Below are 22515 nucleotides of genomic sequence, written 5' to 3'. Positions count from 1 at the left end.
ATATATTAGAAAGGGCCAGCATGATTCGACCCTGAGCCGCTGTTAAGCTTCGGTTTTGTAGGAAGTTTCCTTTCTGTACGGTAGTGGGTATACTATTATTTATTCAGTGTCACTGCTGCGCACCTCCAAATGGTACCTACAGCCACCATGATGAATCCGATGATACACGAGTACAGGGACAGCGGGCTCCGAAGGTGTCCATGGTCTTCTGCAGGGAGGTCTTACAGCTTCTCAGTGGCGGATTTGCAGTCTTTGCCGCCCCTTTCTCAGCACCCATCATATTGACTAGTATTGACTACACAATTTGCCGCCCTAGGCCCGGGTCTACTCGGCCTTAGGGCAAATCCGCCGCTGGGGCTTCTTCGGCTTGCGTCATGCGGAAAACGTAGTACAGTCAAAGAATTTAATTTACTACCCATTTTGTACTTTGTCACAGTGACAACCGTATGAGGTCTCTAGCGGCTTTCATATTGATTGTCACTGTGACAAAGTACGAAATGGGTCGGAAAATTAAATTCTTTGACTGTACGTGGTAAAACGTACACTACGATTGTTTTGTTACGTAGCGTTAAAGTCTGCCTAAACAGCGTATCTACTTCTTGCATTAATCTTCATAGATACTGATATATCGGTTCTTAAGCTTTCTATTGGAATAGCCGTGATTAAGGCACATACGTAGAATCGTAAAACAATACGTCACTACATGAAACAAGCGGTTATGTCGTAAGTACGGAATGTTATCTGCAATGCAGTGAAAACAGTACGATCACCCAAATTCACTATCACTATCAATTGACCTCCCACGGGTAAAGGTTACCTTTATGGTGGTTGGCGCTTACGCTATTATGATGTTATGCGACGTAAGCGCCGACCGATATAAGGTAACTTTACCCGTGGGACGTCACAATTAGAGTTAGAGACCAAGAAAAATTTGCTGAGATTTTGATAGCCCACGGTGCAAGTGTTAGGTATTTTAAACGTCAAACTTCTATGGCGTGCTGCCTTTCTTTCGCATTTGTTAATTCGTAAGTGTGAAAGAGAGGCAACCCGTCGAACGTGGTTCGCGGTATGCCCTCTGTTTCGGTCGTGATCTGTAAGTTGCGGCGCCTGCTTATTTTTGCGAGTCCTGTTAACTTTAAATTTTTGATTTAGGGCCACCCCACATCTGGCGTCTTTCGAGCGTCGGCGTCTACAATTCTATGGCTGCTGCTCGACGCAACTGCGCAGCGACGTCATTTTCCATAGCGCTGACCAGACGCCGACGCTCGAGAGACGCTAGATGTGGGGTGGCCCTTAGTCCACAAAGCACGGTTCCTATAAGGAGCTTACATGAACTTGTACACTGTTGACTTAAATTGGTTAAGGTATGAAAAAAACACGTTAAATGTAAATCTCATTAAATTTTACTTCTCGCTGAAGCGGTGATAAATAACATAATTTCATACATAATAATTTCCTATAAAATATACAAATTATACAACGTTAAGGCTACTAACACTACAGTGCTCGTCTCTAAAAAGGACTTGTCCAAAATAATTTAAAAGCTCCCATCTCACATTTCTCCTCGTTTGAGTTTGCGACTTATTTCCACTACAAGAAAGTCTATTTTACATATAAGCATAGCCGGTGAGATCGGAGTTAGTTGTTATTCCTCTTTATTGCTTAGACTAAGATAAACTAGCGCCATCTATGTTCCGATTAGTCAAATTAATAAACCGAATTGTTACTTTATGAAAATACTATCCTTTTTAAATTTATATGTTTATATGTGGCGCTAATGCGAAATAACTTTACAAAAAACTAAATCTAAGCCCTCAAACTGTGATATTACACAATTAGGTACACCCAGTTTGCAAAAGTAGATGTCCACCACTTTTAGAATGGGTTCCTTTCACAATGTGTCCATGCAATTTTACAGCTCGCTGTACAAATGGTTCGTTAGAAAGACAATCATTTCGAAAATATGAGAAATATCCGAGGAATATATCGCCTTAACCGATCTGTAACTTAGAAGTACAGTCAGCAGCAGAAGTTGCAAAGCGGGCGACGTGTTTAAAACTACCTTGACGCGTTCTTATTCTCTTGACAATACAGTCGCGTCAAGATAATTTTGAACAATTTGCCTGGTTAGTAACTATTGCTTCTGACTGTAGCAGTTGGGATATCGGATAAACGTATATAATTATATTATGTGTTCCGTACTCCACATCGGATATCTTCATTGAGAGAGTAACGCGATCGTTGACCAATGATGCCGCTAGCGTCTATGTAGTCGCTCCGCCCCACGCCGTGACGTAGTTCCGCTTCCACTTCCTGCGAACCGTTGCTCGCTTCCCGCCACTCGCCACCGCCATGGCATTGTTTCGTCGACCGTCTTGACCGATGGTCCGCAAATATTTTTTGCGTATATTTTTGCAGCATGGTGCTTTAACATTTCCGATCCAAAGCTCGGTCGATTAAATAGTGAGATATGGCAGAGATCGCCACTATTAGTCTTTTGGCGGTCTCGCGATCGAAGTCATCGAACGGTGCTTTTCGATTCTACCCACTTTTTTCTTGCTAAATTAATTTTCACATTCCATGCTGCTAAAATCGTTACCGTTAACTCGCATTTTCGAGATCGAAGTAGGAAGTGCGTCAGTGGTTTTTGTTAACAAGTGGTAACAAGTCGCTCCGCATCGGAGAGGGAACGTGCGGTCATCGTGCCTGCGGCGGCGGCGGCGGCGCCCGGGCGGCGCGGCGGCGGACGGCCTGCGCGCGCTGCTTTCGGGCGCCGCGCTTCGCTGATAAGGAGGTTTGGATTGTCTCGAACCATCCGGTGAGCCAGTTTAAGATATTCTAATTTTATTGGCGTTCAGAAGTTACTTCGTCACTAAAGGAGGGTTCTCAGGCAGTAGCCTGGGAGTACCTCGTGTTGTTAGTTGCGGCGCGACCGGGGCGCCCGTCCCCCGGCGCCCGCCCCCGCCCGCGCGCGCCGCGTCTTCTGCTGTCGTCCAAGGTGACTCCGAGACACCGCGCCGCTGCGGGCCACGGTGGACGCCTCCAGTCCGCAGGACTCGGAGAGACGTCACACGCCCGCTCCTGTTGCTGCAGTCGCGGTGCGGACGCCTCCAGTCGCGGTGCGGACGCCTTCAGTCCGCGGGACTCCGAGAGACGTCACACGCCCGCTCCTGTTGCTGCAGTCGCGGTGCGGACGCCTCCAGTCCGCGGGACTCCGAGAGACGTCACACGCCCGCTCCTGTTGCTGCAGTCGCGGTGTGGACGCCTCCAGTCCGCGGGACTCCGAGAGACGTCACACGCCCGCTCCTGTTGCTGCAGTCGCGGTGCGGACGCCTCCAGTCCGCGGGACTCCGAGAGACGTCACACGCCCGCTCCTGTTGCTGCAGTCGCGGTGCGGACGCCTCCAGTCCGCGGGACTCCGAGAGGCGTCACACGCCCGCTCCTGCTGCTGCAGTCGCTGTGCGGACGCCTCCAGTCCGCGGGACTCCGAGAGACGTCACACGCCCGCTCCTGTTGCTGCAGTCACGGTGCGGACGCCTCCAGTCCGCGGGACTCCGCGAGACGTTACACGCCCGCTCCTATTGCTGCAGTTGCGGTGCGGACGCTTCCAGTCCAGCGGGACTCCGAGAGATCCGCGTGGCTCTGCGCGTCACACGCCCGCTCCTGCAGCTGCGGGCGCATCGCGGGTGGATCGCGCCAAGGTGAAGGCGGACCGCTTCTGCGTCCCGACTGCTCGAGCGGAAGGAAGGTAAGTTACGTGTAAGCAGTGGAAAGGCTACGAGTACAGCGACGATCGCCGCGTTGGTTGCCGGCCGTCATGACGTCGCTGGTGACCTACGCGCCGGTGGTGGCCACCACGATGGCACCGCCGAGGGCAACAGCGTCGCCGTGATGATGCGTGCAACTACGAGCCTAGCCATCGGCGCCTCCCGTGCCGGTAACGTCCGTCACGCGCACCGGCGCCTGTCGAGCTGGCCGCCACGACGGCGCCTCTCGCACCTGAGCCTGGCGACGGTGGCCGCCATGATGGCGCCGCCCGCTCGATGACACCGCCTGCCCCCCGAGCTGGCCGCCACGATGGCGCCTCTCGCATTACGCATCGACGCGGCGGCGGCGGCTGCCACAATGGCGCTGCCCGCCACGATGATGCCGCCCGCCACGATGGCACCACCACCTGCGCACTGGCGCCTCTCGAGCTGGCCGCCACGATGGCGCCTCTCGCCTCACAGCAGTGCCTCCCAGACCAGCCAGCCAGACGGCGACCGCCTCATGCACCGGTGCCTCCCGAGCTGGCCGCCACGATGGCGCCTCTCGCCGCACGCACCGGCGCCTCCCGAGCCGGTGGCGGCGGCCGCCACGATGGAGCCGCCCGCCTCACGCGACAACGCCTCTAGAGCGGGCCGCCACTATGGGTCCTCGCCTCACGCACCAGCGCTTCCCGAACCAGTGGCGGCCGCCATGAGCCGCCCGGCCTCAGGCACCGGTGCCCCACCCCCCCCCCGAGCCGGCCGCCACGATGGCGCCCCTAGCTTCACGCACCGGCGCCTCCCGAGCGGCGGCGGTTGCCACAATCACGCCGATGCTGTCCACCGATGCTGCAACTACGACGATGTCGTCCCTTGCTCGCTGGGCGCCACAGTATCAGTTTTGTCCTGTCCACATGGTTCCATTGAGGTACGCAGGCGCCTATAGCTATGGTGCAGGTATAGGTATGGTATGGTACAGCACGAACAGACCGCTAAGCTCTTGGTTTCGGTTAAAGAATCCTCCGGCGACGGCAGACAAGGTCGTAAAGAGCCCCGTCCTAGCGCGGCTCGACTGCCCGGAGTTGAAAGCGGTAAGATATGTCGATACTCAGAGGAAAATACGTCGTGTTCCCGGGCTTCATAAAGGTGCTGATCGACTTCGCTGTGTCGCTTCGAAGCTCCTACGACTTCTCGAGGCCATGGAGTGGTCCAACCGGAGAACAGCTAGCGACAAGGCCCTGTGCGACCGCTCGAAACCGAGGTGAAAGGCATCGAAAAGGTCTGCAGACTTCACATAATTATCTCTACTTGCTCGCGCTCTCCAGCTTAAGTTCCGTCTTACAAAGACGAACTCGTGCGAAAAGCCATAATAAACAAAATGGGACAAATAAACCCGCTGCGCCTGAACAAGCTTGAGTTTCCGGTGCTAAGAGAAAGGGGAAAGGAGGACTCCAGCAGTTTCCATCTGTCTGTATTCGACTTTATCGAAACAGTTTTGTTACGCAAAGCGCCAAAATCGATTTTAGACTTGATTTCATCAGTTCGATTTCCTTAAAAGCATGCTACTAACTCGATGCCCTATACTAACTCGATATAGGGTGTCTCTTCGGATAAAGCGAATTAGACCATCACGCTCCTAGACATCACGTGGGACACGCGGCACAACACACCGATTGAAAGTTTTCTTTTTCGCGACATACAGGCCTGCCTTGCTGTAGAGTTTCTCGCAGAAATGAGACTCAATGCCTTCTGTTCAGTCTCAAATTCGCAAACTTTAGTTCATGGAGGAAGGTGAAGCCTTCGCAGTCCCCAGCAACACGGAGCTGCCGAAAGCCTCGCACCACTTTCTTCCTCATCTTATGCAAGCAGTCCGTTACAATCTCCAATATTGGTAGACAATGTACGAGGTAAGGCCCTTTCAGCGAAGAGTAACCGTTAACGGGCCGCATCTGCAGCGCTGACGACAGAAGTGTAAACATACAACCGCACCGGTACAGTATACATAAAACGACGGCGACACTACATCCCTTCCGTTACTACGGCTGTCGCAAAAACTGCTGATGCCAGCAGATCGTCTACAGGTCGCGCTGGTTGCTTGCTACTTGCCAGGTCGGTACAACCCCCGAGGGCAACGGTTTATCAAGAAGTCACTGCGCGCCCGAGTGGCAGCTGCGCCCAGCAGCCGCCGAGACTGTCTTCACCTGACAGGCGCCTTGTTGGCCGGCCTCCGCCTTCGAGAGCCCTCGCACTGTGCCACGGTATTTCTTAACAGACTCATTGAACTGCTACCACGACCTTTGACAGCTGCCTGTGAGACTTGGCATGGATGTCTCCACCTCCCAGCCTAGTCTGTGTACTGCGACGGCGTGATAAGGAGTCTTAAAGCAGCTGTGGTAAGCTTGCAATTTACTGGCGGTCCTAGTGAACACAACGTCAGACCGCCCTATTACGAGTCAACGACCTTAAGAATGAGGCGTAGCTCCTGTCAGATAGGACGCTCCAACACCGAGCTGGCGGGATCAGGAGTGACGTCCGCTACTGGCGTGACTGGCGCATGCATATAACATGCCAAGGTCTAACGCTACGTAGCGAACGAAACGCAACTGTCACTGTCTCACTAATATGGAAGAACCGGATATTCCCGATTCCGGTATTGTGTTTGTATAGAAAACAGTAACGGGAGCCCCTAGATCGTCCCCTTGTCTAGGCTGCATGTACGGCCACAATGTAGAAACGGTATTTATGGTACATCAAAAATAAGATCAACTGCCAGGTACCTCTATCCAGTGAAGTAGCGAGCTATCTCAGACGTCTATTTCTATTATCCATGTTAGCTTTCAGAACGATACTCGTTCATAAGCCTCTCACAAGTGCTGTGTATGAACCACTATCGGACACTATGCCTTCTTCCAACGCCATTAATAGCGAGACCAGCGCCTCCCAAAGCACCAGCTTGGGACGCGAGACATCTACTTGCCCTAATTTAAATAGCCCTACAACGTTAGGTACGTTAGAAGAAGTACGATAGAATAGCTGCCGCACTTTTGCTGTTAGCATCAGGCCGCAGGGTCAATGACCTTACTCTACTACACTGTAGCCCGGGCAATTATATAGATAACTTTAACGCTATTATTTTGTGTCCGAAATTCGGCTCTAAACCAGATAACGTGTCTTACCGACTGGACTCTTAGAAGCTCCGGAATAAAGTATAGACCCAGTATAAGTAGGTAGTCTGGGTACGTCACCTTGCGAGAATTACACAAAATGTTAGGGGACACTTCGCTTATTTCTTTCAGCCACAGTCTCATCCAAGCCGGCCTCGCCTACGATTGCTTTTGATCCACGATGTACTTAATAACTAAATTGGCTGGAAAGCTATTCACTTAGCGATATTTTCGCTTATGTTAATTGGGAACATGACTCGCCGAGATTCTGCGGATCGGATGCGATTTCGAATGAGAATTCTCTTAAACCAGTTTAACGTCAGATTCGAACCTGAGATTACAATTTCAATTCTCAATTTCCTGTAATTCACATTATAACGAGTCACTGTGATTTCATGGGTTGCAATATGGTGTATACATATTTATTCATTCTCTGAGTTCTTAGACAGTAGGTGTAGCCCTATCGCTTGCGCGCCCGCTAACTCGCCACCAGGAGATAATAAACAGGTCTCAATGAAGATATCCGATGTGGAGTACGGAACACATAATATAAAAATTTTACCTTCCAATAAAATTATTATTATGTTTCCTATCCACATCGGATATCTGAGTAATGCCTTCCTGGCAGGCTACTAGGCTACTTTTATGCCGACGGTACTTCTCCTCAACAATGACATGGCGGTGGCGAGTGGCGGGAAGCGAGCAACGGTTCGCAGGAAGTGGAAGCGGAACTACGTCACGGCGTGGGGCGGAGCGACTACATAGACGCTAGCGGCATCATTGGTCAACGATCGCGTTACTCTCTCAATGAAGATATCCGATGTGGATAGGAAACATAATAATAATTTTATTGGAAGGTAAAATTTTTATATTTTCAGGACCATCCAAATACCTTCAAAAACTGGATGTTTCGTATTTTGGGTATCAATGAATGGGTCCTATACTATTTCATACACCAGTGTCGCAAGCATACAAACTTATTGCATACTAGCGACCCGCCCCGCCTTCGCACGGGTTACACAAAATCTTAACAAATTATACAACTAAACCTTCCTCAAGAATCACTCTATTGATGGGTGTAAACCGCATGAAAATTCGTCCAGTGGTTTTTGAGTTTATCGCGAACATATAGCTGGCCAAGCAGATCCTGTCAGTAGAAAAAGTCGGCAAATTTGAAAAATGTAGGCGCGAAGGCATATCGTCTCATAGAAAATTTGAATTTCGCGCCCTTTTCTACTGACAAGATTTGCTTGACCATCTATATATTATGTATAATTACACACAAACAGACAGACGCGACGGGGATTTTGTTCTATAAGGTGTATTGGTATAGTTCTTAGTTTTGTAACAGAGCCCGGCGGCTAATCCTATTGTCTATTGTTAAGTAAAACCGCACGTGCTACTTACCTGCAAAAAAGGGTCATACTTATTATATTTGGCACCTGAGCGCGGGCTAGTCTAACGCTCAAAAAACCAGTGTAGGTGCGCTCTCCGATAACGCGCCTTTGTTACGCATCTCGATGACACATTTTAGACTGGTTCTGTAGCGTTCGACTCGCCGGCACACGCGGTAACCGAAGTACGCAGGTTTTTATGCGGGTGGTTGTGGCACGTGCGGTTTTACTTAACAATAGACAATAGGATTAGCTCGGGCTCTGTTACAAAACTACGAACTATAATTGTGTGAGTGAATCTCTTGAATTAATATGATCCTTCGAATCATAAAATACTACATAATAAAGGAGGTCATTAAAATTTTACAATATACTCGTAACCATTTCTGTATCGCTTTGGAAGCCATTACTAACGTTGAAATTATGTAAACATTATGTTCTTAAAAATATATTTCACTAAAACGACGTTTAGATTGATCTATGTTTAGAGTATTCAGACAAATACATTCATAGTAACGTGTTTTATCTTTCTTTTATTCAACCTTTTTTTGCTATTTACCCCTATTTTAAGAACCTCACTCAATATAATTTGTACTATTACCATGTACACTATGTATAAGCATTTTTAAAAAAAGGTAGGATCTCTCAAATGGAATTATTAAGTATCTAATTTTCAATTTACCCCTACGTTTCGGCACCTTTTTATGAATGAATGAAATTAATTTATTCCAGACAATATTTTCATATATTAAGAACGTAGAGACTAACAATTGGTTAAAATAACTAAATAAAAGTAAACAATACGTGGTATAGGTACAAATAATTAAAATGTATCTCGAAAATCATGCCCAATGCCTTCACAATTTCATTCATCACATTGCATTAAAATTCGAAATAAGAGCATAAGGTCATGTGGCTAATTCCGTTATAGGGTCTATTCCGTCCACGAACGTATATTTCCGTACGAACGTACGTCCGAACGTAAAAAACCGTTTGCTTTTGATTGCTGAAACCAAAATTAATAGATAGTATAGAGGGGTCCTGTCATAGTAAATGTTGTAGTCACTGTAAATTTACTGCCATCTATCGACACACGACTATAACTCAAAGTAAACACGTATAAAATTATCTAAAAAATGAATATATATATGGATAAATGATTTTACTATTTTTATATCATTGTCGAGCGTTTTTCGACTTAAAATACGTGAGTGACCCGTTCTTAATATATTTAATAATGTTGTTAGTTGTTCGAGAAAAACGCTAGAGGACGGAATAACCCCTATGACGGAATTAGCCACATTGATATTACAGTAGTTTTAAACCTATTGATATAAATCTGAGAACCATATTACTGAACTGCTAGCCACTGCGTACAGTCAGCAGCAGAAATTGCTAAGCGAGCGAGGTGTTCAAAATGATCTTGACGCGACTTTATTGTTAAGATAATAAGAGCTTGTCAATGTAATTTTGAACACCTCGCCCGCTGTGCAACTTATGCTGCTGACTGTATAGTGTGTAGCTTTCAAATAGAGCTCGACGGCTAATCCTATTGTCTATTGTTGAGTAAAACCGCTCGTGCCAAGTGCCACTACCACCTGCATAAAAAATACGTACTTCGGTTACTGAGTGCCGGCGAGTCGAACGCTACAGAACCAGTCTAAAATGTGTCATCGAGATGCGTAACAAAGGCGCGTTATCGGAGAGCACACCTACACTGGTTTTTAGAGCGTTGGACTAGCCCGCGCTCAGGTGCCAAATAGAATAATTAAGACCCTATTTTGCAGATAAGTAGCACGTGCGGTTTTACTTAACAATAGACAATAGGATTAGCCGTCGAGCTCTATTTGAAAGCTACACACTATACACGCTGCAAATTCGGTCCTTTAAGCATCCAAGCACATCAGGACATCGCTCAAACAATCATTACTACTACAAAGCTCTTTCAGCCTCTCCAACTGCCCCCCACTAAAACCAGAATGCCTCGCCACCACACACAGCAACCTCCTATCACTAAAACTCATCCCCTCCTTACACTTTACAAAATCAGTAAAATACCCGAAATCAACATCAGCACATCTGTGGAAACCTAGCCTTAATATGTAGTAGCATAGAGGAATGATTTTGCGTATGTGTTTGGTGGACGAAGCGGAGACGAGGAGTGTTAGTAGAGTGTAGGGGAGGAGGTTTGGAGATATTTTGCCGTGGAGTAAGTGGCAGAGCGCCTCGAAGATCCAGCCGCTGAGGACTGGGAGCTGGTCTTGGGTTACTGATGTCTCGAATACCTGAGAAAAAAAAGAATACATATTGGACAATTTTATACAAACCTGCCTTGTGGGAATAGGGCGATAAGTAAGCTTAATAAGGCTTGTGTTGTGGGTACTAGACAACGGTATATACAATGCTTAGATAAGTTAGCTCATTTTATTAAAAAAACTGTATTCAAAGATTTTTAAATGCATTATATTCGCTTGTCGCCGGGAATACCTGTATAATAGATTTACTTAAATACATAAAAAAATATCTACAACTCAGGAAAAATATTTGTGAGGATGAAATAAATGTCCTTACCAGGTGTAGAGGTGTAAGTATAGCACGTAAGTACTAATGTTTATATGTGTGTAATCTCTAGTATATAAGGCTAACGTACTCCAAATAAAGAGAGTTCATCTATGACTTTCGTTGTTATCACTTGTCTCCAACTCCCGTCCCTACATGGCGATCCTGCCAGTAGCCGCGGTGAGCGCGTGTTTTAGTGTTAAATACCGCGGAATAGTTCGGACAATTAAATAAAATGTGCGGGACAAATTCTAAATAAGCTTCTGACATGAAGCAATGGACATATTTTTGTATGTTTGTGTTTTTGCAATAATTTCTTTTGGGCCGTGTCATTGACACTTCGTAGTGCGTGAAAACCTTTTATGGACCGAGCGTGAGTCAACGAACGTTGCACCTTTGTTCGCATAAATGGGACAGATGGTTAGTACGAACTTTTGAGTGGAAATTGTGAAAATGGGAAACACCAGGTCGACGGCCACACCATCAATTTATATAAACTCACACGCTCAATCACAAATATCGCGAGCCGACTTTGTGAGAGAACTTGAGGTATTCTGCAAGACATGTCATGTCGAGCGAATATATATAATAAAAAGTAAAAATAATTATGTTTTTGTTAATAAACTAGCGCAAGAAATAAATAAAACAAAGGATTGGACCGGTCCGTCATTATGCATATTAAGAGATGTTATAAAAATAACTGACAATGATGACAAACAAGTTATACTTAACGATTTTCACTTATTACCTACGAGTGGCCACGCAGGTACAAGGAGAATGATAAATAATATTAAAAAATATTACTTTTGGTCGGGTTTAGAACGCGACGTAAAACACTATGTAGAGCAATGTAACACATGTAAAAAACAAAAATACACGTGTTACACCAAGGAACCAATGGTCATAACGACCACTGCAGATTCAGCATTTGATAAGATATATTTAGATTTAGTACCTAGGGCCCCTAGATAAGGATAGTTATAATTATTCATATATTTTAACTCTACAGTGCGAGTTATCGAAATATGTAGAGACGTATCCACTGACTACTAAAACGACAACGGAAGTAGCTAAAGCATTAGTAAATAATTTTATCCTTAGGTATGGTATTCCCTTAGAGATTGCAACTGACCGAGGTACAGAATTCATCTCTAACGTTATGACGGAGGTTTGTAACTTACTCAAAATCAATAAAATACAATCTACAGCTTACCACCACGAAAGTATTGGCTCGCTAGAAAATTCCCACAAACATTTGGCTACCTTTTTGCGCATCCAAACCGATTGTCACCCAGAATCATGGAGTGATTGGCTCCCTTATTGGTCATTTTCATATAATACTTCAGTCCATTCCGAAACTAAATACACCCCGTACGAACTAGTGTTTGGTAAAAAGTGCACTTTGCCAAGCAATTTATTAACTAAAGTTGACCCTCTGTACAATCATAATAGTTATCCGTGTGAGTTACGATACAGACTACAACTTTCTCAAAAAGAGGCCAAGGAAAATTTAATTAAGAGTAAAATAGTACGTAAGTCAAAATATGACAAAAATATTAATCCTGTAACATATAAGAAAAATGATTTAATATTAATTAAAAATGAAAATCGACTTAAGATGGATCCATTGTATTCGGGACCCTATGTAGTTGTAAGAGATTTAACGCCTAATGTAGAAATAGAAAAAGATGGAAAAATAGATATCGTTCACAAAAACAGAACGAAATTGTATAAATCAGTATAATAGTAAAAAAAAAAAAAACCTTCCCTAATATGAAAGTTTTTTTTTTCTTGTGAATGGGAGGTGTAGAGGTGTAAGTATAGCACGTAAGTACTAATGTTTATATGTGTGTAATCTCTAGTATATAAGGCTAACGTACTCCAAATAAAGAGAGTTCATCTATGACTTTCGTTGTTATCACTTGTCTCCAACTCCCGTCCCTACACAGGATTCGAACCCGGGACCTCCTGCTTTGGAGGCCGAGCTACACTGACTAGGCTAGAACCCCGCAAATATGAATGATATTGATATCCAATAAGTACTTTCGCCCACACTGTCAACTGTCCATCGGTAAACCTTATTACAAAAGGCATAAGGTACATGGACAGTTAAGTGCTGTTTGTACTTACCTCAAAAACAACTTCAGCATTCAACACCGCACTCTCTATCCCCCTCCCCCTCTCACTAAGCACCGCCATCATCTCCCTCTCGCTCTCCTTACAAGTCTCGAGAAACTCGATCACAACTCGACTGAGCGTCGCTGCGGGCGGTAGCGTCTCTCTCAAGAAGTATTTAAGTGCATTCGTTATTATTTGCTTGGTCTCTGGCGTTTCGGATTTGCGCAAGAGTTTGTAGAGGAGGGTAATGCGTTCCATTGAGTTCATTAGGATGTCTGGGTCCATGTTCGACACGTCTGAGGTCAGTTTTGGACTTAGGAGTTTGTTGTCGGCTGAAAATTAGTTAACATTTGATAATTCAGCATTTCGAAAACAAAACAATGTTAAGATAAGTTAAGAAGTAAATATAAATGAAATCTAAGTGTTAGCGTGTAAGGTTTATCTGTTTATGCTAATATTACATTATAAAATAAATTAAACAATTGCTGCTGAGTCTCAAGAGGATAAGACGGTCAGTATGCTTGTTTGCCATGATCGTAGCATAATATGTGACGTCCGACGGGTAAAGGTACCTTATAGCGGTTGGCGCTTATGGTATTATCACACATCATATAATACTAGATCATATATTATTAACCCCGCTCCAATATTATTGCGGCGCTATGCAACGTAAGCGCCAGCCGCCAAAAGGTACCTTTTGCCGTGGAACGTCACATATGGGGACATACCTGAGAACAGATGCACCATCAGAATCATCAAGGCGTGTCTCTCCGAATATTTTTTGGTGTTTTCCGACAATTTCTCTATCACATTGTTTTTTAGCTCTTTTGGCAGCACCTGCTGTCGGATTGTGTTTGATATGCCCTGAAATAAATATAAAAGAAATGAATCAAACATAGTTAAATTCAGTGGCGTAGCTAGGGGAGGGGGCGGCGGGGGCGGTCCGCCCCGGGTGTCACCCATTTAGGGGTGACAACCGACCGTGAACATCAGTAGTGCCACCTATAAAAATTCGTTAAATCATGTAAAATGAAAGCGATGGAGTAAATCCTGAGCTATTTAACATAAATTACAATTAATCTTTTTAAATATATTTTACAATTTTGGGGTGACACGCACAATTTCCGCACCGAGTGCCACCCATGCTAGCTACGCCACTGGTTACATTTTCAATAATTATGCGCGTGCAATAGGGGGTATCACTGCAATGTTCTGCCGCCAGAGTGCAGCACTAGGCTAGCTAGTAAACCATAGAGTAACTAATACATACTGTGCCTTAAAATGTTTCTTGACAAGTTATCACAGACAATAAAATTTGACATTGATCAAGGCGGTTTGTTAACAATGGCTTACCGGTAAACGCGAAAATAGAAATTTGGTTATCTGCCTCTTTATCGCTCGAATATGCAAGAGTGATAGAGAGGTTAGATGACGAAATTTCGATTTTCTTGTTTCGCGGTAGACCCCCAGATTGCGATGGATAGTGGTAGTGGCGCCCCCTACGCAGACTTTTGCAATCCATGTGCGTGTTTTCTTTAGGCTAGGAGGCCATTTAGGTATAATTGAGTTACCTTGACAACTAGATCTATGCAGTAATGCCTAGGCTTCGCTAGCACGAAATCCACAGCGATATTTATGAGGTCCGGATGTCCCAGCTCAATCAGTGTGAACAGGACGGCCCAGTAGAGGCTCTGTTCGTATAGGGACAATCTGAAACAAAATGTAATAAAAAAAATAAAAATCATTTATTTCAGACATAAGGCCATCCAGGTATTTAATCGTATGGCAAACATATTGTAAAAATAGAAACAAATAGAATTGGCCACGGTCGATGCGCCTATTACAAACACCGCTGTGGGTTGGTGGACTCTAGGGAATGCAAATCGGTTATTTTTTGTATGGAAATAATCGGTTTTTAACCGAAACCGCGGTTATTTCCATACAAAAAATAACCGATTTGCATTCCCTAGTGGACTCCCCGGCCTGCGGCTGCGGCGCGGAAGCCCAAACCATCCAGCATATCATCCAAGACTGCCCTATAACGCGCTATGTCGCCGGTCCTCCAGAAGACCTGATCACCCTCAGCGACGAGGCCATAAGGTGGCTGATTGGTCGTAGTGTAGAGGTTACGTTACTAAACTTATAAATTAGGGTTAATATTATATAAAACTATTATACAAAATAAGACGATAAAATATTGTCTTCTGTTAAGCTTTGGTTTCCTAGGAAAGCGGTGCCGTCATATAGCGGCCGTCATACAGCGGTGAATAACGTCACTAGAACGTTGTCTATGTAAACCAAATGGCGCTGTTTCCTAGAGAGCGGTGATTGACACCATGACGTCAAAAAGCGGTGCCGCCATTTGCATGACGGCCGTCTTAACGGTGTCGATAGTTTCGTGAACTTTTTAAGTTATTCGATAGCAGTGAAGCCATTTCTACTAAAATCTCAAATGCACCTTCTGTACCACGCGATTTGAATAAATTACCTTCCGCACTACGATTATTTTCATCTTCTGATGATAGTTCATCTTCCATGTAAATTATTAAAGCTAAATCAAGGTCGTCAATTTTCTCTCCAGGCGGCGTAGCACGGTCGCGTTTTTATCCCTTGTCACCATATCTGTCACGTTCTAACAAGTATGTAAGTGCGAAAGGGACGCGCATAGTGATAGTCGATAAAAATGGAACCGTGCTGCGCCCGCTGGATACGTTTCGTTTGCCGTTGATGGCTGTGATGACGCCGTGGAACTTTCCACATGTCGTCACCGTAAAGACGGCTGTCTTTTTGCGTCCGCTATATGACGGCACCGCTTCCTAGGAAACCAAAGCTTTACTGCGATAGCTGCCAGAGGATGACACCAGTGTCATGTGTGATTTAGACGAGAACAACTGGTCTGGTGTCATGTGTGGTTTCGACGACAACTGACCTGGTGTCATGTGTGGTTTCAACCACAACTGACCTGGTGTCATGTGTGGTTTCAACCACAACTGACCTGGTGTCATGTGGCAGATGAGTCCGCACGTGATGCGCCAGTTGGGTCACCAGCTCCTGGTAGGGCGACGGCGCGGCCACGACCCGCCGCGAGCCGCTGAGCTGCAGCAGGCATCCCTGCAGCGCCGCCTGACGCAGCGGGGCGTACGGGGAGGTCAGGGATTTCAGGAGCTTTTGATGGACTGTTTGGAGTTCCTGTTGAAAAATATTACATTTAGTATGAAAAATAAGTACCTACAAACTTCGTTACAAATGTCAGTTTCGACAGGCGTGGCTCACTCCGCGATTTCGTCGCTTTGCTACAGGTAGCTAAAAGTACATCCGTTCGACCCCAATTTTGGGATTTGCCATAAGCCGCGCGTGGCGCTGTCGCCACCTAGCGGCCATATCTGTGCTGATCGTGACAGACGCGTTTTGTTAGAGAGTGAGTCTTCTGTACCTAGTACTATTATTAATTTTGTGGTTTCGATAAGTAGGACAGTTTAAAACTGTAGTTTCTTTGGACGGTAATTTTTTTTTCGAGAGTATCGAGACGATTCCAACAAGCCCAAACTCATGGTTCTAACAAGCCCAATTTGTATTTTCATTATAGTTTGTACTCACCGGGATTTTATTTGTACATATATACTATATAGCATACCTGCGTATCATGCCTCTCCACACACAACGCCCGTTGCATGGCGGCGAGTAGAGCTCTCCCGGCCGCACTGCAAAATAATAAGTAATAACACTAATAACACATTTGTAATTCATGGCACATAATAAACGTTTTTCTATTCTGTTATATTCTTCCCCCCCCTGGGCACCCCGCGCACCACCGCCACGTCCCCCCGCCGCCGCACTCCCCCCCCCCCCCCCCCCGCCCCGCGCCGGCGGCGGGGGCCGACGCGGGGTAGCGACGTCACCCCGGGCCCCGCTCAGGGCTATAGGCTACCACACTTTTACACCTATATAGTAGTACTTGTACCTACAGAGTGAAGTGTATCATGAAGCCTCTTAAACGTCAGCTGTCGCTCCGTTGACGTGTACTGTCTTATCGTCAGGTGACAAGCAAAAGTCACTAACTTACACGTGTAACACGGTTTATTGTCCAATAATTTTAATGGTGTTAGTACTGTTAGTTAGTGACTTTTGGTTGTCACCCGACGAGATGGGTTGTACATAAAATATTATTCAATTCTATTATTAGTAGTACCTGTACTGAGTAATATCTCCCCGCGCCCCGCTCAGGGCTATAGGCTACACATGTATATAATAGTACCTGTAAGTACTTAGTGAAGTGTATTATGAAGCCTCGTAAACGTCAGCTGTCGCTCCGTTGGCGTGTTGAAGTATTGTCTTATTGTAGATGGTTTGTACATCAAATGTTATTCAATTATACTATTAGTAGTACCCACAGATAAAACATCCTCCAGACTGAGCATAGTCGCGCTACTCCCTCTGCCACGCATACGGTAATTTTACTCCGTGTTCGAGTCGACAGTGTCTTTGTGTGACATCCGTGTCTTTGAACGGATCAATCACAGCACGGGAGTTCGCTCACCTCGTCCCGCGCACCCCCGCATTTTTGGCATGGATGCTTGCTCTAAACTCGGTCTAGAGGATTCCTAGTCTATGGTAGTACCTGTACTGAGTAATATCGCCCCGCGCCCCGCTCAGGGCTATGAGCTGCGCGGCGCCGCACCGCCACTGAGACGCGTCGCTGTATACGTCGCTGCAGTAGATCAGGCTGGTCAGTAGGGCTAGGCGGGTCGCTAAGCCTGTTGGTGCCTAAACAGATAAAATCGTTGATGAGCGAGGAAAAATCGTTGAAGATTGAAGCCTAGACTTTCGTCTGATAAAGATAAAAAATAGTTTATTGAAGTAGGCATATTACAATGCGCTATTAAATCTATTTGTTTTGGGCACATATTTTAATCGCCTTTTAGTAGCCCACATTCAAAACCAAAATTAGCATTATGTCATGGATCTTTTATATACACGTCAGCGTTATAAAGTTGCTGTGTAATGTTTTGACGGTAGCAGGCGTGGCTCACTCCGCAATTTCGTCGCTTTGCTGTAGCTACAAGTACATCCGTTCCACACCAATTTTGGTGACTAGCTATAAGCCGCGCGTGGCGCTGTCGCCGCCTAATAGCAGCCATATCTGTCCTGATCGTAACAGACGCGTTTTGTTAGAGAGTGAGTCTTCTGTACCTAGTACTATTATTTATTCTGTGACGGTAGTCCAATAGATAGGTAGGATAGGTTCGTTAGGTTGCTTCAGATGCCCGAAGGGAAAACTGTCCAGATATAGTAGACTCAGGGAACGAGACAATGATTTTCACGTTTCACGATATGCCTAGGAATCTCATGATCTGCCTGATTCTACGATCGGCCGCCGACATATAGTACAATGCAAATACTCTTTATTGCACACCTCAATACAGAAAACAATACTATGAATACAGCAACTCAAGAAGTAAACAACAGGCGGTCTTATCTCTAAAAAGCGATCTCTTCCAGACAACCTTTAGGTAGTGGAAATTAATAAATGTATGTATTAATTTAATAAGTAAACTCGTTCTTAATGTTTACCTTAGGATCTAGCATCTGAGAAGTAACATCCATAAGAAGCTGCAAGCAGCTGTTCACGTCGACGTCTCTGTTCTTTCTAGCACGCTTCACTTCTTTCCTTACGAAGTATGGCGCGTAGTCTGTTATGTCTGCGAAAAAAAATACACATTTACTTCGACCTTTAACTGATGCTGTAGGTGCAGTTTATAGCTTTCCCCAATGAATGTTGAGGAAGGCATTGGTTGTGATACGCGGCATGCTATAGTTAATTTTTTTTAGCATAAGAAAGAACTTGCAAGAAGGTAAGCGATCTTGACATATTCATTAATTGAAAAACGCTTTTTAAAAATCAGTAACTATTGCTTATGAAATCAGAAGAATATAAATGATCGTATTAGATTCATAATTGTTACATATTTGCCTTAACTTATTTTTTAAATGTGTTTTTCAATTGAAAGACACATCAAGATTGTTTACCTTATTTCTAATGCTAAAAAAAACGAACTATAGTGAAAGCTATTTAGTGCCTTAACAATTACAACATAAAGTTGATTTTACCTGCAGATATTTTGAGGTAATAGGCTTATATTTTGCACAATGGGAGCTCGGTGCGTCATCGTTCAGAAGTGGCATCTCTTTCAAATAAGGTGACAAGCTATTTATTGCCTTAACCATTACAACATAAAGTCTATTTTACCTGCAGCCAGTTTGAGGTAATCAGCATTGTATTCTGCACAATGGTAGCTCGGCGCGTCATCGTTAAGAAGTAGATCTCTTCCAAATAAGATGACAAGCTATTTAGTGCCTTAACCATTACAACATAAAGTCTATTTTACCTGCAGCCATTTTGAGGTAATCAGCATTGTATTCAGCACAATGGTAGCTGGCGCGTCATCGTTCAAAAGTGGGATCACTTTCAAAATACGGTGACAAGCTATTTACTGCCTTAACCATTACAACATAAAGTCTATTTTACCTGCCGCCAGTTTGAGGTAATCTGCATTGTACTCTGCACAATGGTAGCTCGGCGCGTCATCGTTCAGAAGCGGGATCCGTTCCAAGTTGATGCTGTCCAGTTGAGAGAAGAAGGAAGTGCCGACTAGAATGTTGCGCAATCGGTGGATTCTGTTAACAAAAACACAATGTATTACTTATACTGCGGCAAACCCACTATGTCAGTAGAAAAAAGCGCGAAATTCAAATTTTGCATAGACCGACCTTTCGCGCCTACATTTTCTAGTCCTGCCCAGGTCTCTAGGCACGTGTCTAGCGCACCTAGCGCTTGTCAGCAACTGTGTTATTCCCCGCACGGCCCAATGCCCGCCGTTAGAGAACCACCCAAATTCAAACGTTTTGGTAAACTGCACTCACTCCCGGCTAGTCCTGCCTATGTCTCTAGGCACGTGTCTAGCGCACCTAGCGCCTGTCAGCAACTGTGTTATCCCCCACACGGCCCAATGCCCGCCGTTGCCCTTAGAGAACCACCCAAATTTCAAACGTTTTGTTAAACTGCACTCACCCCCGGCTAGTCCTGCCCATGTCTCTAGGGACGTGTCTAGCGCACCTAGCGCCGGTCAGCAACTGTGTTATCCCCCGCACGGCCCAATGCCCGCCGTTGCCCTGCAGCGCGCCGAGGAGAACCACCCAAATTTCTTCGAATTGCTTCTTTGACGACCAACCGATTAGGTTCACCCTGAAATACGAACGAGTCTATCAATATAGCGACTTGGAGAGTCTGCCATTAAGTCCGCCTATTTCTATTTTTTTTGTATTTTGTACAATAAAGTTTAAATACATAAATATATTGCTGGAAATTAATAATACAGGGCGTTTTTTGAACAACTAGCCATATTGTGCGAGGTGATTAGGTAAGCCATACTGAACAACTTTTTCTATGGCACCAACTCCGAAATCACAAATATTTTTTTGCCCGTTTCATACGTTTTGGTCGAGTGGATGTCGACGTTTTCTATGGGCAGGCCAGTTTCCTTTTCGGGATTTCGGGGTTGGACCCATAGAAAAAGTTGTTCAGTGTGACCTACCTAATCAATTCGCACAATATGGCTAGTTGTCCAAAAAACGCCATGTAGAATGGTTAGTATGTGTGTTATAAATGTGTAATATTTTTCATCATGGTCGGTCTGATCTGCTACTACTGACACAGAATAAATAATAGTACTAGGTACAGAAGACTCACTCTCTAACAAAACGCGTCTGTCACGATCAGCACAGATATGGCCGCTAGGTGGCGACAGCGCCACGCGCGGCTTATGGCAAACTCCAAAATTGGGGTCGAACGGATGTACTTTTAGCTACCTGTAGCAAAGCGACGAAATCGCGGAGTGAGCCACGCCTGCTACTGACCTGAATAAGAAGGCTTCCAAAACGTCCATATCCTGGAAGGCTTGGAGCGGCAGGTCGATCTTCTGGAGCTGGTCTTTCTTGGAGACCACTTCTACGGAAGACCAGGCTATGGGCGGTATGAGCGCCATGTTGCTTACTATGTCCAGTCTGAAAAGATGAGCATTTGGAAATATGTTTTATTTGTTTCGATATACAAAATAAAATACAGTATGTAAACTAACGAAAAACATTTATTCAAACCCGTTAATGTGTAGGTCACACCGACCAACTTTTACTATGACACCGACCCCGAAATCGTGAAAAAAAATTTGGTTGTTTCATACATTTTACATTGAAATTTTCTATGGGAGTCAATTTACTTTCGCGATTAATGGGTTGGTGCCAGCCCAGTAAAAGTTTCTCAGTGTGACTCATTCATTAAAGAGCTTGAGCTTAATTTACATACTGTATACAACGTGTCTCTGCCCTCTGGACATAGATGAATAGGACGTGTCGATTGGGGTATTTTTAACCTATGTACCTACAAAGTCTCATACCAAACGCCACAGTATTACGGAGAAATTACTGATTTACTATTTAATACTTCGGAATAGCCTCTATGTACAGTCAGCAGCAGAAGTCGCTATACACTCCAGGTGCTCAAAGAGAGGTAAACGTTTAAACTGTCAAAAAGTTGTTGACTGTCATGGTAGTATTTACTTGTGAGCGCTCAACGTGTCACAAATATGTTAACAGTCGCTATTCATTAATTTCTACACTTACAACAAGTCATTGATACCTTAGCTGTCAAAAAACCAATGGTATCTAAGCGGTCAACGTGTCAAATATATCTGAACAATATGGAAAAATAGACTTTAAAGCATATAAGTATGGTCGAATATTGAATAAAAGATAGCCATGCTAATTTCAGGTAAAGCGTTTTGACAATCATCGAAAGCAGTACAGTCTTGTCATCACATACATCTATCTCACGTTTTGCCCTTCAACCATTTGACAGGAGCCTCTCGGTCAACTTACTGCAAACTATTTCTTTTAACAGAATCGTCAAGACGAATGACACATAGCAAAAGCTAACTGAAGCCGAATTTAGAGCCAATTGTCAAGGCACGTCGTGGTCTCAGTAACAGGCGTTTGCTTTTCAAAGCAGAGACCGCGGGTTCAAATCTCAGTCGTACGCACCTAGAGATTACAGCTTTTTGTTTTTTTTTGGATTTCATTTCTATTATTAATTTGTGTCTTCTGGTTTTATGTTAATTTCGCATTAGTTTATATAATTTTTGAAGATAATGTCACATGTAGCGTATGTACGACTTTCTATCAGGACGTTGTAGGTTTGAACCCGCAGTGGGCGTTACTTAGATTACTCCTGTGCGGAATACCATTTGATATTTACTACTCAAAAATCACGGTTGTTGTATGGGAGCCCCACTTAAATCTTTATTTTATTCTGTTTTTAGTATTTCTTGTTACTTATAATAGCGTCAACAGAAATACATCATTTGTGAAAATTTGAACTGTCTAGCTATCACGGTTCCTGAGATATAGCCTGGTGACAGACGGACGGACGGACGGATGTCGATGGACAGACGGAGGGACAGCAGAGTCTTAGTAATAGGGTCC

General features: G+C 44.7%; 1 protein-coding gene across 1 annotated transcript in view; it reads right to left on the bottom strand.

The window, feature by feature from the left end:
- Positions 1–7782: 7782 nt before the first annotated feature.
- LOC134675247 (huntingtin) overlaps positions 7783–22515 on the bottom strand; it is a 55114-nt gene continuing 40381 nt past the window's right edge. The window contains exons 35-45 of the mRNA XM_063533464.1: positions 20896–21042; positions 20051–20224; positions 19508–19656; positions 18553–18680; positions 17600–17745; positions 16616–16682; positions 15977–16170; positions 14553–14691; positions 13710–13845; positions 12994–13313; positions 7783–10589 (exon numbers count right to left, since the gene is read on the bottom strand). Coding sequence (XP_063389534.1) covers positions 10191–10589; positions 12994–13313; positions 13710–13845; positions 14553–14691; positions 15977–16170; positions 16616–16682; positions 17600–17745; positions 18553–18680; positions 19508–19656; positions 20051–20224; positions 20896–21042 — 1999 coding nt within the window. The 3' untranslated portion in view covers positions 7783–10190. The remainder of the gene's footprint in view (positions 10590–12993; positions 13314–13709; positions 13846–14552; positions 14692–15976; positions 16171–16615; positions 16683–17599; positions 17746–18552; positions 18681–19507; positions 19657–20050; positions 20225–20895; positions 21043–22515) is intronic.

Source organism: Cydia fagiglandana, chromosome 21 (genome assembly GCF_963556715.1).
Source record: "Cydia fagiglandana chromosome 21, ilCydFagi1.1, whole genome shotgun sequence".
Taxonomy (NCBI): Eukaryota; Metazoa; Arthropoda; class Insecta; order Lepidoptera; family Tortricidae; genus Cydia; species Cydia fagiglandana.
The sequence above is the reverse complement of the archived record's forward strand: the minus strand, read 5'-3'. Positions and strand labels throughout refer to the sequence as shown.